The sequence below is a fragment of the Mytilus edulis genome, chromosome 1 (assembly GCF_963676685.1).
Source record: "Mytilus edulis chromosome 1, xbMytEdul2.2, whole genome shotgun sequence".
NCBI lineage: Eukaryota > Metazoa > Mollusca > Bivalvia > Mytilida > Mytilidae > Mytilus > Mytilus edulis.
Genome location: NC_092344.1, coordinates 72,396,858 through 72,414,404, shown reverse-complemented (window position 1 = coordinate 72,414,404; position 17,547 = coordinate 72,396,858). Strand labels below are relative to the sequence as shown.

General features: G+C 30.5%; 2 protein-coding genes across 5 annotated transcripts in view; both read right to left on the bottom strand.

The window, feature by feature from the left end:
* Positions 1 to 330: 330 nt before the first annotated feature.
* The window catches only part of LOC139488704 (striatin-interacting protein 1 homolog), a 42,177-nt gene continuing 24,960 nt past the window's right edge, over positions 331 to 17,547 (bottom strand). The window contains exons 9-21 of one of the 4 annotated variants that reach the window (XM_071274531.1): positions 11,916 to 12,104; positions 11,251 to 11,271; positions 7,913 to 8,085; positions 7,452 to 7,581; positions 6,585 to 6,656; positions 6,074 to 6,148; positions 5,620 to 5,717; positions 5,025 to 5,151; positions 3,975 to 4,075; positions 3,619 to 3,685; positions 3,146 to 3,250; positions 2,504 to 2,708; positions 331 to 1,192 (exon numbers count right to left, since the gene is read on the bottom strand). In XM_071274531.1, coding sequence (XP_071130632.1) covers positions 942 to 1,192; positions 2,504 to 2,708; positions 3,146 to 3,250; positions 3,619 to 3,685; positions 3,975 to 4,075; positions 5,025 to 5,151; positions 5,620 to 5,717; positions 6,074 to 6,148; positions 6,585 to 6,656; positions 7,452 to 7,581; positions 7,913 to 8,085; positions 11,251 to 11,271; positions 11,916 to 12,104 — 1,614 coding nt within the window. In that variant the 3' untranslated portion in view covers positions 331 to 941. Of the gene's footprint in view, positions 1,193 to 2,503; positions 2,709 to 3,145; positions 3,251 to 3,618; positions 3,686 to 3,974; positions 4,076 to 5,024; positions 5,152 to 5,619; positions 5,718 to 6,073; positions 6,149 to 6,584; positions 6,657 to 7,451; positions 7,582 to 7,912; positions 8,101 to 11,250; positions 11,272 to 11,915; positions 12,105 to 17,547 lie in introns of all 4 variants that reach the window. The other 3 variants (XM_071274524.1, XM_071274540.1, XM_071274547.1) reach the window with 3 other exon arrangements.
* Positions 14,566 to 17,362, bottom strand: LOC139488728 (uncharacterized). The gene is made up of 2 exons (XM_071274560.1): positions 16,791 to 17,362; positions 14,566 to 15,358 (listed from the first exon to the last, which is right to left on the bottom strand). Exons 1-2 carry the CDS (start codon positions 17,217 to 17,219, stop codon positions 14,714 to 14,716), a joined length of 1,074 nt encoding a protein of 357 aa, XP_071130661.1. The 5' UTR covers positions 17,220 to 17,362; the 3' UTR covers positions 14,566 to 14,713.

The window sequence follows — 17,547 nt, the reverse complement described above, 5'->3', positions numbered from 1 at the left end:
GTGTATTTAGATCTTCATGTGAAGTTAAAGATAGTGCTGATCAAATTGTAAGACAATTATAGACATCAGAATGTTATAATAAGCAAAACACATGGTAAATATCCAACAAAATACCAGTAGTTTTGTCAACTGCACAATCTGATAAAGAATCTCACATTAGCTTGAAAGCTGTTAGAACAAGTCTCAAAGGAATGCTTTCACAAGGTGTCCATATGCAACAATAACCAAGTCTTTGGTCAAGTCAGATCCTTATTCCCAATCTAGTTCACTACAGTACTTTATAAGTCATGCCTGTATTGTATGGCTAATTCCAGATCTCAAAAACAGGTATTCTTCACATATATTTATTGATATTATAAAGCTTATAAATAATAAATAACAATTTACATAATTTCAAATTCATTCATATTTTTTATCCAACTGCAATACCAGCTAAGAGTTTATAAGATTTTGTAATACATGACTCCTGACAAATGTTAAAGAGTATTGAACATAGTTAGTCACTTTTCACAATATATATGAGATTATATATTCTTTTTATAAGTGGAGAGAATTTTATCATATCCATTTTCTCCATATATAGTTTGCCTTTTTACCTTTCACATATGATCATTACAAAAAACCTGATTATATCTTGATTGTTAAAGTTTCTTGTATTAGTTCAGCTATGAGACAATTATTTGACTAAAATTTGTATATTTAATTTCCTTGGATTTTATTAAAGTTTGAATGTATATGCCAATAGAAAATTTGCACTTTATTAAACCTGATTTTTCTATACCAACCAAATTTTGTATCCAATGAATAATAATGAATCCCCAGTATCAGTGGAGGCTGGGGTCACGACAAGCAAACCTTAAGTTGACGAGACAAAAGTTAAGCTCCTGTCCAACATCTTGATGACAACATATAACTGCATGCCCTAAGTCTAGGTATGCATACTAATGAGCTATAACTTGATCCCAATCAATTTGATTTGAAAAAACTTCAATATCTAACCATCGTTCATAATTTTGTTTAAAATCTTCACAAAGTTCAAGGTCTTCTCCCAACACACTTTGTGTACAATTATCAACTGGTTTAAAATCTGGATCTGTTCCATTGTTCCCATAACGCCTGTTGTTAAATCTGTCCACACAAGCACGTAAGGCACATTCCTCAGCTTGGAAATCCCATGGTCTTGCATCCATATCTATTAATAGATAAAAGAGTTTATAAATGTCAATTCAACCATTAGATTGTTTTATATTTTACCAAGAGACATAATGTAGTTAGTTAAACATTCTTTAGATCCTATCCATTTCCACATAAACAATTTATAATATATATATATACTAGTCAACAAAAGAACGATACAAGACTTCAGAATAAATTTTATTAAAGATATTAAATGTAAAACAAAATGAGATACACTATTTTAAAGAGCTTTCATTTGCAATGTATGCACATATGATAATGAAAATCAAAACCTGTTGGAAAGTATCAAAATTCCGTGTAAATGATCGTAGGGTGCAAATTAATTTTGCGGAAAGTTGGATAAAAAATCGACACACAATTTTCTAAGTACTAAATGAATTTTCAAATTTGTTTAAAAATATTCAATATGCTAATCATGTTATGTTCATAATGTAAAGGTTGAAATATAGCTTTTTTTCATTTGTTGGTAAAATCTCAAAAAATGCAAAAAGAAAAAAATGTTTTCGTCTCAAATCAATGCTTTAGATATGAAAACAACACACGGTTAATTTGGAACCTTTCCTATAAGCTTTAAGATTGTTACAGTTTTTTTCAATTTCACTTTACATATACTGTCTATCAGGTAAATCAATGGATTATGTATTTATTTTAACGATTTCTTGTAGGGCCGACCTTTGCTTTACAAATAAACAAAGAAACTGTGCGATTTTTAAAAAAGAATTGATGGCTAACATGGTCTTAACCTTTAAATGAGAGGTTGACATCATTAGTTGGAACATCTGTTTTTAAAATTGTCGTTTTATGTAAATTTTGTCAAAAAATTCAAATTTAGCCAAATGAAGTCATGAAAGCAAAAAAAAAAAAAAATTTCTAAACAGATTTATATTTCCATGGTTATTAAGTATTACTACCTTCAATATTGGTCTTCTAAACGGAAAACTTCATCTTGAAATTTGAAAAAAAAAGTCGTGTATCGTTTCTTTTGTTGACTAGTATATATTCAGATTTTCAAATTACAAAATGTATGAATTTTCAAGTCAGATCAGAAATTAATTTTTACAGTGTCTTGCAATGTTTCAAAATTGAAACCCCATGAAAATTGAAAACAACATGTTATAATTTTACGTGTCAGAGAGTTCTTTTGAATTTACCTTGAACAGGAATGCTGAAGCAGAACATTGCAAGTCAAGGACCCTAAAATGAAGATTCATATCTTCCCCTTTGTTTTTAATTTAAATCTTTCTTTTATGACCTGATTGCAGTTGAAAAACTACTATATGAATGCTATAAAATGTCTTCCACTTACCATTACCAAAAGCCCAGTCATCATTTAGTCTGTGTCTGACTTTCTGATAAATAGCAGACATTGTTTTCATATTACTCTTTCTCCATTGTCTACCTAAGTACTTAGTTTGCATCTTGAGTAGTTTTAGAATATAAAGCTGCATCATGGCTTGTTTTACTTTCAATCCTCTTTTTAAGATTGGTGCAGATTTGAATACTACTAGCATCTGAAAAGTATGATTGTTACATTATAACAATCTCAAGGCAACCAGTTTTCTGAAACTGGTAACTATCACATTTCAGATTTTGTTTTTTTTTTCTTTTAAAGTTATACAAGAAAATATCTATAAAATCTCATCAATCCAGTGAATTTTGTTTTAATCCTATTTTTTTCCCTTATTTTTTTTTTTTTTGCATTAAAAACTTTATTCAAATTGAAAAAGAGTATTTCTTACAAATGATATGAAATTTAAGTCTACTTAAAAAAAAACACTGTTTGTTGGGATTCAACTTCACTTTCTTCACATTTACTCAATATCAAGGTAGTCCCTCTATTTACAAAGCAAATGTGAATATGGTGAATTGATCACACTATGTCGTATAACCATTGCAAATTTGCAACTAATGATTCTGAAAATGTTTGAAGTCGGTCTCAAATCCTTACCATTGTTCTTGAGTGCTTCCACTTTGTGAGTTTATTGAGAATTCTCAGTAGATTTATACAAGAAAAGAGATTCCTCCAACAATACTGCTGATTGTCACCATTCTCCTGTAAAAAGATGATTCAAATTATATAAAATTTTCTAAACAATCACAAGTCACAGTCTTGAATAACTCCATATAAACATATATATACAGATTTCTCTCAATCAATATTTATTACCAGTAATGCAGATTTATTTATGTTTGTGGATTTTGGAAAAAATGTTTATTTGTGAATATTTGATTAAGTGCATTTGCCAAAGTCTGTAAACAAGCATTATTAAAAATAGATACTTCATTTAACATCTAAATTAGTAACTATTTCACATAAAAATTTGAAGTTTTTTAACAGCTGTTGTATGTCTTGTAAGGAATTTTAAAACCATTTCTTTAACTTTATATGACTAAAATATATAGAACAGTTGATTGACTTACCAATGCCTCTGCTGTCAGTTCAACTTGATCTCCAATTACACAACATGGGAAATCTAACACTGGTATACTGTATCAAAATAATGAAAAATAATATAAGTGCAAATCAAAGTTTTTTTTAATCTTAAAATAAAAAAAAAACAGAAAGGTATTTCTCTATTTTTTTTCAGCTGTTGGCTCACTGTTTCACAGATTTTGATCCCACTTTATCTTTTATTCAAATATGAATTCTCACTATATTAATGACCTGTTTTAATTTCGAAAATTAATTTTTATTCAGTTTCAAATTTGAATTTTTTTTAATATGTAACAGAAATTCTTTGGAAGTAAAATATTAACATAATTTTCAAAGAACTTACCTATTTTTAGCACCAATGTAGGACATGATATTCTGGTTGAAAAACTTGAGCACTAATGGTATACAGTTGGCAAACACAAGATGTTGACTCATAAACTCAAACTGAAAAAAATCAATAATGCTTGTCATAAACATTTTTAAGTTCAAACATTTGTGAGAATTTTTTGTAAAAGATAATTCAATTTCCTTATGTAAAAAGATATTTTTTTTGATGACCTTCATCATATCAAACATTGATTGGTTGTTGGTTCATCATATCAAACATTGATTGGTTGTTGGTTCATCATATCAAACAGCTTTGGTTTAAGATTTTACAGCAATTGTGACTAACAACTTTTGACTGTTCTGTTCCAATCAGGAAATAAAAGATATACTTAACTCCTGATTGGTTTTACAAAGGAAAGTTCAAAGTTCCTGGGAAATATTAAAAGATAAAACAACAAAAATTACCTTTGTACTCATGGATCTTTTTTTGCATTATGTCGATTTAAAAAGTCAAGTTATTTCGAAATGATTTTTACAGTTTGCTCTTTGGAAGTTGTGTTGACTGTCTGAGGTCAGGGCAGGTTAAGCACTAACACAAATGTTAAACTCAGCCACATTCTATATGTCAGGATTAATTAATTCAGTGGCTGTCATTAGATGCTGTCTGTCATATTTTTTTTGTTTTGTCCTAAATCAGGCTGTTGGTTTTTCGTTTAAATTGCTTCACATTTTGTCATTTCTTTTTATAGCTGACTATACAGTATGGGTTTTGCTCATTGTTGAATGCTGCATAAGGACCTATAGCTGCTTACATCCAAGTTATTTGAACTCAGGTGCATAAATGTCTCTGACTTTGGCATCTTATTTTTTTTTAATTTTTATTTACAAAAGATAAAAGTAATAAAAGTATATTCATGGCACAAAATCTCTCTAATGTATGATTGTATTTTAAAGATGCATCAGTGGAAACTTTCAAAAAAAAATAACACAAACCCAGTGAAAGAACAATATATTATCTTAAAACAAAATGCAATGACCTTTTAAAAGTAGACCATAACAAACTTACCTGATATACATGGTTCAATTTAAAATGCTTCAACAGTAACAATGTCAACCCTGATATGGCCTTGACAATGATTTCTTTGTGTCTGTTGACATCTATACCAAGTTTCATTGATTGCAGCACTGTAGTTCTATAAAGCAAACAGAATTTCAAGTATTTTATATACAAAATTGGAAGATCATGACCACCAACTTAACTCGTGGCGCATACAAATGGTGACTGTCAAGCTGGTTAACATAACTGTCATGAGTTTAATCAACATGGAAATGAGAAAATCAACTATTTTGATACTTAAACAATAGAAATCCTTTATTGCCAAATTTAAAGTGTTAATCATTGTACTTATAGTGTCTAAGTACATTGTACTTATAGTGTCTAGGTACATTGTACTGATAAAAAAATGTGAAGTGATACATACAGAACATGGACAAAAGACTTTGACACATGCAAATTTTCCATATATATTTTATATATAACAATTTCTTTTTCTAATTATCTTTATATTATTTTCAGTTTAATGCATAGTTGTATACTTATTTCATCTATAAATATTTTTTCATCTCCAAATAAAAATATCAAACAGTGTATTGATACTTACGGCATTTCTTCAGGTAAAACATCAGACAGGATATTTATAGAATCAGTCTTTGTTTTAGATGTAGGTGCTGCTGCCAATAAAATCTTCAGCAATGCAATCTGTAGATAGAAAGGATCTAATTAGAAGCAATTAAAACAATCTTCCATAGTAGATCACAACGACTTACTTTCACAAGATAGTGCACCTGCATAAGTTTCTAGAGTAAAGCTCAGTAAAGATCATGGAAATAAAAAACTAATAAATATCTACCTATAGTAAATTTTAGCAACAAAATAACAGAAAACTAGCGTAATAAAAATAAAACAAGATTCTGTCAAAATGACATCAGTGGAACAGGACTGGGATCAGACATAATGCTAGGATTGTTATAAACCATACTTTATTTCGTTAAGTTTTCCCCTGTTGTTAGATATTTACAACACAAAAACAATTTATTGTTTAAGTAGTAACATACCATGTACTGTGGCAAGTTAGGTAATAATTCCTGATAAAATATTTCTACAGGAGTACTCTGGATCTCTCCTTCTGGCTACAAACATAAACAATTCTGGATGATATATTTCTGATATTTGTGGGTCCAACTATAATTTTAGTCTTTGTTTTAAATGTAAACAACATTTTATTATTAGCATCTAACTGCTCATATACATGTGAAAGACATTGAAATTCATATAAGAAATTCTTCCCTCAAATTAATTAAAGTTTTTTAAAAATTTTATCAGGTTAATTTTGCTTAATCTTAATCTGTAATATTTCAAATTATGGGTAAAGAATTGACAAGAGTACATATCAATCTATATTATTTTGATATGAGCGTCACTGATGAGTCTTATGTAGACAAAACGCGCATCTGGCGTACTAAATTATAATCCTGGTACTTTTGATAACTATTAACATAGATTGTGAATAATTTGCGATATTTTCAAATTTCATGTAGCAGCAGCAAATGATATCTAAAAACTTACCTTTGACAAAGGATTCTTTGCCATTTCTTCCTCTTTTTTTATCTGAATTTCTGTGAGTGATATGTATAAATGCTGAAAAAATATAAAATTCATTATATTACAATTCTGATTTTTGCCTTTCTGTGTAGACCGTTTTTCATTGTGCTTTTGAAAGCAGTATTTGGCACCCTAAACTGTTTATCTTGACCACACCTGTTAAAGGTGACTGAGGATTCTTTTGTATTCCTGGGTATAAATTTTCATGGAACTGATAGATTCTGCATACAGGCCTCTAGGAATTTGTATTTTGTTGGAAACCTAAATTCATAGGTCACTTTTTTCTAGAAGATGAGTATTGAATGAATAATTTTGAATCCAGTTATTTTAGAAGCATGTGTCATATAATTTTAAATCTGTATCATAATTAGGTTGCATTGAAAATACGAGTTTATTTTTGTTTTCACTAACATGAGGACCAGAATCTGTTTACTCTTTCAGAACACCTGAGATCAACCACAGGTTTTGGTGGAGTTTGTGTGTTCCTCAGTTTTAGTTTACTTATACTATTGTTTTTTTTTCTTTTGGTCGCTGTTTTGCCATGGCATTTTCAGTTTATTTTCAACTAAATTATGAGTTTGAATATCCCGTTGGTATCTTTTGCCTATCTTTAACAATATATAATGCATATGTACAACTGGCTAAATCTGGTCTGTTTACTTTATACAATGCTTTACTTTTGAATAGAGGCCAGCAATAAACTCCTCTTATCTGTACATGTAGGATTTTAGATTATGAAATGGTGGCCTCTTTAATACAAATATTTCCATTTTCAAATTGATGAAAGATGCAGTTGCTTATGTTACCATTGTAGCATGGATAATATTGTACCTGTTTTAGAACCTTTACACCTTCATGTATTGGTCTTGGTAACCCAGCTAAAGATGTAAAATCATTCTTTACATGGAAACCAACAAATTTCTTCCTTGTGTGCTCTAAAAATAACTCTAAATCTTTTTGTCTGAAAAATATAAATAGATAAACTAAATCAAAATTCAAAGAAACTTGTAGAACCTCAAAATAAATATAATTAATATCATTTCCAAAAACAATTCATTACAGAAAATCAGAATGGCTAAAAAAAGAACATGTTAGTTTTTTTTGTTTTTTTTTTTTAAATATTTCCCATTTAGAAAACTCTAATATATACCAAACCACAGACTCATAAAATTAAAGAGTTGAATAGTCCCAATACAATTTTAACCCTGCAGTAGGTTTATAAAGTGGCTGTAATCTCTCTACTGTTTTTTTCTTTTTTTATGACATAATCACTAGATGAGCTCAAAACCTACCTAACTTTAGGTTTCCATGGTAATATTCTATACTGTGGAACTGTTGGTGTTGAGGGTCTAGGTGGTGTTGGTGGAAGCTGCTCATCATCCCCATTGGGTTTCATCCCATCTACATCTTTCATCAGATCATCTGTACCATTCTCATTCTCAAAGGGGTCATCATTCAAACTACTCTGTTTAACCAAGATCTTTAAATTGCGATGTTGCCGAGCAAGCCATACAGTGCCCGTAGAAAGATAGGATAGATGGCGCACAGAAAAGAGGTTAGAAAAGCAAGCATATTAGCAGAAGAGCACACATATTAATATATTACACCATTCTAACGTACCAAATACACAAGCTGTCTCTATTAATAAAAATTAAAGGGGAAGTGTAGAAGGGGTTTCATCCTGAATTCCAGTGAAAATAAAATTTTGAATCCTTAATTCCCATGAAAATAGTGTGCCCATTCCCACATCACAATATAATTGTATCTGAATTAACAAAGGTTTCATTGGCTTTTCTGTTATTCCAGTATTTAGTGAACTAAATGGCTCAAATAACAAGTTCCTGAAAAAGGGTCTTTTGCCCCTAATTTTAAATATTAATTTTCATATCTTTCCTCTCCTGTTTAATCGTTTGAGTCCTTGACCCATTAAAAACAAGATTGCTGTGTACATTTGTTACGTGTGACATTGTTAGTTATAGTTATATATATACAAATAAACAAACCCAAACCAAAGTCATGCACTCTTACAGATCGTCATCAGACAAAATACAATTACATACAGTTATGTACATCAACATATTCATTAGTGATGTAAATGGATTATAAGATAGCCTAAAACTACTGTATTTAACTCATCGAACAATGTGAATTCATTTATTGTCATGGATACTAATTTCTTAGACAATGGAAAATTTATAATTTTCCAGGATATTTGACAAAGTCTGCATACATACCAGTTAAAAATTTGTACTTCTATGAACATTTAACATCTATAAATTCATGATTTACAAAATCAATATAAATTAGTATTCCATGAATAATAATGAATCCACAATACTTTTTTCCAACAACCAGTATTGCTTATTGTAAGTAGAACTCTTTTTTTATCTAATATACACTAACCATGGGACAATTTGCGAAAACTTATTGGCATTTGTTGTTATATTATATGATATCATATGTAAAGAAGTGAGGTTTTTTAAGGCTTTTCTAAAACTGACATATAATTCATTATGCTTTGGTTCCTTTTTTGAATAACCCATTTCTCAGCCTCAAACACAAGACCTGCATCACAGACAACAACTAACCAGCACCATTTTTTTGCAGCTGCATATATACATAAAAATATTTATTGCTGTTATATTTAGTAACATGAAAAGAACAAAGACATGCTTATACAACAGGACATTGAACTAAAAAAAGGTTGAAAAAATGTTAACAGAGAAAAAGAAAATACAAGGAAACTAAAAACAAAGTGTACATTAATCGTTATTTTATTATCTACTTAGAATGCTACCATTAACTTTTAACTTGATTTCAGATCAATCAAAATAAAATCTCTGACTGAAAGGTTATATCACATTCTCTATATAGCTAAAGTCTGCCAAATTAAGCTTTGGACATGGCCATACTATCCTAAATTATGAATCAAATTTAGCTGTCTAGCAGTTCCTAGCAGTCATGGCAGTGTATCACCTAGCACCAAGAATTGTGATTTGAGCTGACTACCATAAACAGATCTTTTATAAGGACTTGTACCAACACATAGGTGATTCCAGGGGGCTTGGGGGTCAGTCCCCCCCTTTTGTGGGAAAAATTTGGTTGGTTATACAGAAAATCACTGAAGCATGACTGGAGTGTGCCACTCCCTTAGGTCAGTCAGTGGGTTCCTTATGAAAAGTTCTGGATCATTTTTATATAAGTGTAAATTTTAATGTGAAAAATTCAATTCATGTTACAGAAATTGGACTGGTGAAGAATGTACTTAAACGTTATAGTCAGAGGTACATAATCAAAACAAGGAATCAGTTCCACAAAAGATCATGTGACCACTGAATTATGAACTACTAATTCTTATAGGCAAACCATGCACTAAACAACTTGCTTCAAATCCTTTTAAATATTAAACAGAATATATCACATAACTTGTTCACATAAATCATCATGCCAAAATTCTCACATCATTATACAATCTCTGAAATTCCTTTGGTATGGACTTTCTTTTTTCTAAATTTTCCACAGAGTTTAGTATATTTTTTATTTTACATTTTACATAACTGAATAAAATATGAAGAAGCACCAAATACCAACTTGTTTGATCTGAATGAGAAGTGAGTCCATATTTCCCAATGAGGTACATATGTTCATGGTGTATTGTCACTCTCTTTTATCTTCCTAAGACACTTTTGCAAGGGAGACAATTTACAAACTGATAAAAGCATAGCTTTGTCTACTAATAAAGAACTTGAAAAATATAAACTACATGTACAAGTGACACTGTTTAAAACAATGTTAGTTTTAATTCAGATCAGTAAAGTCTGTTAGTCTTAAAAAGAAGATTAGGAAAGCCTAAGTCACTAATGTGGACAAAATTTGTATGCTGTTTCTTTAAATAAATTGGAATTAGATCGAAGTTACAAATGTGTTCCCTATAGTGACCTTAACAGTATTACTTTATTGAAATAGCAGCTATATTTTATTTTTTTATTTTTACAAAATAATGGTTTAAACCAGCAGAAACAAAATATGAAATAACTCATTGTGTGAATACATGTACTGGTATATCAAAATCAGGAATCCAAAAAGTTATTGATAAAGATGTCATCTTTTGCATGTTTTGTAAATCTAAATTTTTTGTTGTGATTTTAATTTCATTTATTTAGTAGATAATATCAATACACCTGCTATTTTGTGTATATGTATATTCGAAGAAATTACAACCCTAAGGAAAGTTTTAACTTACAAAGAATATTACTTTTAAAATCTGGAATTTTAACCCCCATTTTAATTTCATTTGAGTTTCTACTGTAAATACTTTTGAAATTCCATGCAGAAAAATCAGTTTTAACTACTACAGTGTAACCTGGTTAATCCGACACCTAAGTATTCCAATATCCTACTTTAACCGACACATTTTCATGGTCCCAAAATATGCCTACCCGTGCAGAAAAAAACTGAGTATTCCGACACCCTGCTTAATCAGACATTTTTTTTCTGATCCCCCAGTGTGTCTGATAACACAGGTTACACTGTATATATACTAGCACATGATTAGTAGGCCATGCAGAGGATTCTGTTTATAAGGATTTATTTATCATATGATGCATTGCAATGCCAAATATTGACAAACCTTCATCATAAACAGATCATCCTATATAAAATAGGCAGAAATTAATTAAATATAGGTAATATTAGTTTTAAAAAACTCTTATATATTGTATTGGTATTTTATTTTTTGTTAGCATGGAGATATTATATTATGACTAGAAATTCTAGAAAAGTTGAGAGAGTAAAAAGATGGTTAATTTAGTTTTATTGCATCTGGCATCCTATATCTAAGATTGTTAAGTATGTTTACGTCTAATACAAGTTATGGGCATTCAGTAAATATAAAACATTTAAAATAACCATGGAAAATTCATCTTGTACTTATAAAATTGGCTTGCAAAAAAACTTTCCATGGCTAAATCAAACTTATTATCATAGTATGAACATCATTTTTTTCAAAAATCGGTCATAAAAAATAAGTTAATGTTACGACAATGCTATATGTATTTATCCAGAGATAGTTATCCAAATTATTTGCAAATTTTAAGAGGTGAATTGTGAATTTTTATAATTCTGAAACTAAGAATAGAAGATTGAGTGAAACTGAAAAAAGTTATAAATGATTTTTGAACAAAACATAAATCACTAATTTCAAAATTAAATTTAATACAGGGTTAGGTGGGATCAAATGGAAATTTTTCAGTTCAATATGAGATTTAAAAGAGAGATAAATGTGTGTATACATACCCGCTTTCCTCCCCTGAAAGCTCTACGTGGAAGTTGTTGTTCAATCAAATCAACAGCAGATGCTGGAGGAGATGAAGCTCTCATGTTCTTACAGACTTCATATGTATCCTCTGGTAGGGGAGATATCCCATGAGCCTCTCTCACTTTATTCTTTGTGTCTTGTAAATCTTTTAATCCTCCCAAACAAATCTGTAATGAAAATTTTTATGTACCGTAATCATGAGATAAATGATTCAAATATTTGTTATAACAAATTTTGCTTTTTTAGCTAATTTCATTGATAAAAATGTTCACATCGTTAGACCTTCCAGTGGATAGCTTTGTTTGTTCTTATTAACAATATTTCAATCAAAATAACCTCTTAACCTTATCATATTTGTCTGTAAATTTGCAAACAACTGACCAATTTAGCTTAAAACCATCAAATCAAGCAACTAAAGTGAACTCTTTCCACCTCTTCAAAATTTTTAGATAAGATATTAAACAAGAGGCTCTCAAGAGCCTGAATCGCTCACCTGGTAAAAAATGCCTTATTGAACATATTGAACCATGCCAGGCAAACATGTACAGCTAACAATTCTTCAATATTACAAATATATATGACTTACTGTTTATAAATAAAGAAAATGAGACCAAAACACAAACACTTAAAACTTAGCAATGGACTGTGAAAATGAGGTCAAGTTCAAATAAAACCTGCGTAATCGACATATAGATCATAAAATATTTCCGTACACCAAATATAGTTGACCTAATGCATAAAGTATTAAAAAAATAGACCAAAACTAAAAAAGTTAACTTTGACCACTGAATTATGAAAATGAGGTCAAGGTTAGATGACACCTGTCAGCTAGACATGTACACCTTACAATCATTCTATACACCAATTATAGTAGACATATTGCATATAGTATAAGAAAAACAGACCAAAACACAAAAACTTAACTATAACCACTGAACCATGAAAATGAGGTCAAGGTCAGATGACACCTGCCAGTTGGACATGTACACTTTACAGTTCTTCTATACACCAAATTTACTGGACCTATTGCTTATAGTATCTGAGATATGGACTTGACCACGAAAATTTAACGTTGTTCACTGATCCATGAAATGAGGTCGAGGTCAAGTGAAAACTGTCCGACAGGCATGAGGACCTTGCAAGGAACGCACGTACCAAATATAGTTATTCAATTCCGCCGCCGGATCACTATCTCTATATCGAGCTAACTGCAAGAAAAGTTGCAGGCTCGACAAAAATGATCAAGACAATTTTTTTTAACTAATTATTTATTAAGAGAAAAAACTTGCATACATGTACTTACTGTACATCTTTTTCTAAAATAAAATTTTACCCTGCTAGGTAGAGAATAGGTAGGTAGATTATGTTGGACATTGTTAAACTTTGAAGCCCTTAACTAAGAAACATTGACTATGAAGATTACTTCAGTACCATAGTATTAGTGTGTTAAAATATGGTTACAATAGAAAAATCCTCAATTCTCATCCCCTCCCATATTGATTTTTCAAGTCTCAAAAAAAATTATTACGATTTTTAGCCAATTTTATGTGATTTTGTTTTAAATTGACATCTCTTTCAATTAAAATAGTTGACTGCTAAGCATTGTACAACTGACCACTTCAAAATGCCAAACCAATCTACAGCATTTAAGCTAAGAAAAGTGTTACGAAAATTTTAACATTTTACAGTATCGACAAACAAGATGAAGTTTGTTGATCATGCCAAAAGCACTTATACTTTACAAATTGTCACAACAAAGCTGAGGTAATCTTCATACCAAATATCAAATCAATCTGATGCAAAGTAGCTGAGAAAATCTCAGTTTTCAAGACAAATGGAAGGACAGGCATCTGTAAACCTTAAAACACAATACAACGGTGTTGTTTGAAGATAAAAATATATCGATTTATAGTTAATCATCATAAATACCTGTAGTAAGGGATAGACAAAGAAAAAAGATGCATGCAATTAAGGATGTCTGCTGCTCAAATTTAAAATAACAAGGATTTCATGCGGTTGCTTACAATGAAAACAACTTTGATATTCAAACAAAATAAAGTAATAAAATCTTTAGTCTCGTGTGTAGTTTTCAAAATACGAGACATTTAGAAAATGGCAGGAAAAGGGTTTTCTCCACTTTGCTATTTGTTAACATTGGAATTGTTTTTTCCCTTTAAACCAAGAAAAATAACAAGGATTTCATGCCGCGGATCACTATCCCTAAGTTTTGCTAGGCGAGACAAAACTTCAAATTGTCTTAAAAGATCTATTGAACAAATTTAATGCATTTGTATGGATAAAACCTGAGAAAATCGAAAAAATGACAAGAATTCAAAAACATGATCAGCAGACATCCTTAAAGTAAATAGAGAACTTTGTCTCTTTTTGAACATATTTACATGTAAGTATCTTTATAATAACATTAAAAGAAAAATACAGTCAAGTCCATAATTATTATTACAGAAAAGTTAATTTCTACATGTTGTATAACATTTTGCTTGTTATTTTAACATTAAAAATTCTAATGACCAATATTTTTTCTTAAATTTTGAAGAGATACACAAGTATTCACCATGTTAGTATGCGAACAAATGGGCAGAGTGAAGCAATGTCAAAACCAGCTTTAAACTGTTCATGATGGAGGGAAAAAAATACTGATTTAAAACTCTTGACAATATTTCAATAATCATGATCATAGTGTCAACATAAACACATGAAGTACGTATACTTGTTCATTTGTATGCAAGCATGTTACTTGTGCATGTTCATTTTTTGTCTACAAAGCAAATTTTGTGACAACGTCTTCATTTACAGTGCACTTTATAGAGATTATATCAAGAAAATAGTCTTCCAGCTGGTCAATGTCATTTAGATAGTCAGATCTGTTCTGACTATTAAGGAAGTCAGAAATTGTGTCGTGGAAGGCAACAAGATGTGTGGTCGTTTTGTTTTCTTTCAAGTTAAATCTGCTTGTAACCTTGAATTGAAAACTTTCAACATTTCCTTTCAAATTACAGTGAGGGCATTTTATTTTTTTGATTCCCTCTGGAATGTCCATTTTCTTGTTGCATGATCCACAATGGAATTTTTTCACTATTTGTATGTTTTGGATCTGTCCAATCTTTTCTGGTAGTTCATTTTCCTCTATATCATCATTTATTTCTCCTAGGTCATCATCCTGAACAGTAATTTTTGTTGATTTTGTGGTGGTAAGGTAAAAATCACTATATTTTCTTGAAGACAGATTTGTTAGTGTGCAGCAATTATCAAGTTGTAGTTCGGCAATCAGGTTTTCAAAAACAGCAACTTTAACATTCCCAGTGGAATCTGCAATTATTATTTCTTTTTTCTCTTTCGTATTACCGAACATCTCCACAACTTTCGTTTCTCCTATTGAAATCACTTTTCCTTTTAAGTTGTACTGAAAAAAAATTATATTTAGAAATAAAAGAAGTTTAGTCAGTGATTGGGAAACTAATGCGTTTTACCTACAATGTAAGATTCTCACTAAAAATGCCTCATTAATTAAGTTAGTATATTGTGTGCATTGAATTTTTGGTTGTTGTTGTGCTTTGTTTTTGATAGTTTTATATTTATAGTCATAGTCATACCAGTACAACTAGAAGTAATATGATCAACTACATGCACTAGTACATATGAAGACTTACAATCCTGCAAAAGTAAGGGTCTCAGAAGAGTTATGTTCAGGAAGAATACATTGAAACAGAAATAAAATATATTTAGATGATTTTTGTGATACGCAGATGTACCCTAGTTCGTTTAAAAAGCGAATTATGCTTTAATTAATGATAGTTGTTTCTGCTGAATGGTTGGGTTGTTGTCTCTTTGACATATTTTCCATTTCCATTCTATTTTAGAATCAAAAGGTTTTTCCATACATAAAGTGTGTTGAAATATAATATTGGAAGCTGGTGAAAAAGCAGTACAGAAAAAATTAAAATGCCCCAATGTTTTTTAAAACAGCCATACATCTTAGATGGCATAATATAATATTGAGGACTTCACTGTCTATGTTGTGAATGTTAACTCTGCTCCTAATAAGTAAGTAATTGAAATTTAAAGCCTGCATATGTTCAAAAAAGAAACATGAGCTCTTTAATCGACTACAACAGACTTTTATGCACTTTGATTTGATTTGTATGTCCTCAAGGCCCCCTTGAGACCTAAATAAGATAAATGGTTTGGTTCTTTTTTAAATTTTTGATGCCTTTGTACCAGTCCAAATAATTATGATGTCTTGAAAGTCTTTTTCAGGCATATATAGGCATGGTAGATATAACAAGCAGAGAATGTATATATAATGAATATGCATGTTTCTGACACAAGCTTAAGATATTAAAGGCCTGATTAGTTTTCATGGCAAAATTTTGAAAGATCAAAGGAAAGTGGTGCCCAATAGGCTTGTCTATGCTAATTTCATCAAAGTTACGTGTTCGTGAGATTTGACAGCAGTGTATTGTTTGAACAATCTGTATCTATAAATATACGTTGAAGATACGAAATCTAGGTTTTATTCAAGGGGGAGAGAGACACCTATTGACGGTGTTGGAGGGCTGCCTTGACTGTATTTGCGCATACAATAATATCTTAGTTGTTTCCAATGTATTATGCTCTCGACAAAGAAAAAGTTCTTATAAGGATCTGTATTATATGGAATAGTGACTACTGCCTTTGTATTGTTCTCAACTGAATTAGTCACTATGTTGGTACTTTCAAAGTTATCAAATTTTTTGGGTTTAATTTTTCTCTTGGGTTTACTTTTAACCAGAACAAATATTGTTTTGGGTCTAAAATTTAGAATAAAGACATAACTGATATAATTATAGCTTTACCATAATTTGAGTTGATGATCGATCAATATTGTTAATGCTGGTTATTGTCATACTGCTTTTACCCAATCCACTAGTGCTTGGGGCTGTGTCTGCAAATTCCAGTCGCTTCTGAAATTTTACGCTTTGAACGAAGTCCACTTTGGTGCGTGTATTTACAAGAATGTCCATATCCCCAGTTTTACTGTTTGGGGAAAGACTAAAGTTTTTCAATTTTACAGGAGAACTGATCCTTTGAGCAGTCATAAATTGATTGTGTTTATCTACGTTGAAGCTGACAACTTTGTAATCTTTGGATTTGGTTTGTAATGAGGCATTAAAATATCTATTTTTCTTTGCGGACATCATAATTGGCGTTACACTAGTCAGGTAGCCTTCTTGTTCATCTTCGGGAGCTGGTAAAGCTCTTTCGTACTTCCTTTTTTCGGCCATGGTTTCTCTGCTTTTCCCGCGAAATTCTGCGATGCCTATCGTAAAAATCCAAGGTGTCTGGCATGTCGTAAAAGTCCGAGATCCCGAGTGATGAACATAAAACAAGTAGTGCTTTTTCGACCACTGCACGTTATTGTTGTAAAAAATGTGTCGGCGTCGGTTTTATTTTACATCACTTCTAGTATTTTTGGAGAGGACCCAAACTGTTCAAGTCAGTTTTTTGCAAAGTTTATTTATATATAACACCTTGTATAAATATATTTAAAGAGCTAAAATGGTTAAACTTCATATCTAGAATTTCATATCATAAACTTATTCTTGTTCATAA

Excerpts from the sequence above, each read along its gene's own strand:
- LOC139488728 (XM_071274560.1), bottom strand. The coding sequence starts at position 17,219 with ATGGCCGAAAAAAGGAAGTACGAAAGAGCTTTACCAGCTCCCGAAGAT. Across the intron at positions 15,359-16,790 it reads GATCATCAACTCAAATTATG|TACAACTTAAAAGGAAAAGT; the intron begins GTAAAGCTATAA and ends ATTTTTTTTCAG.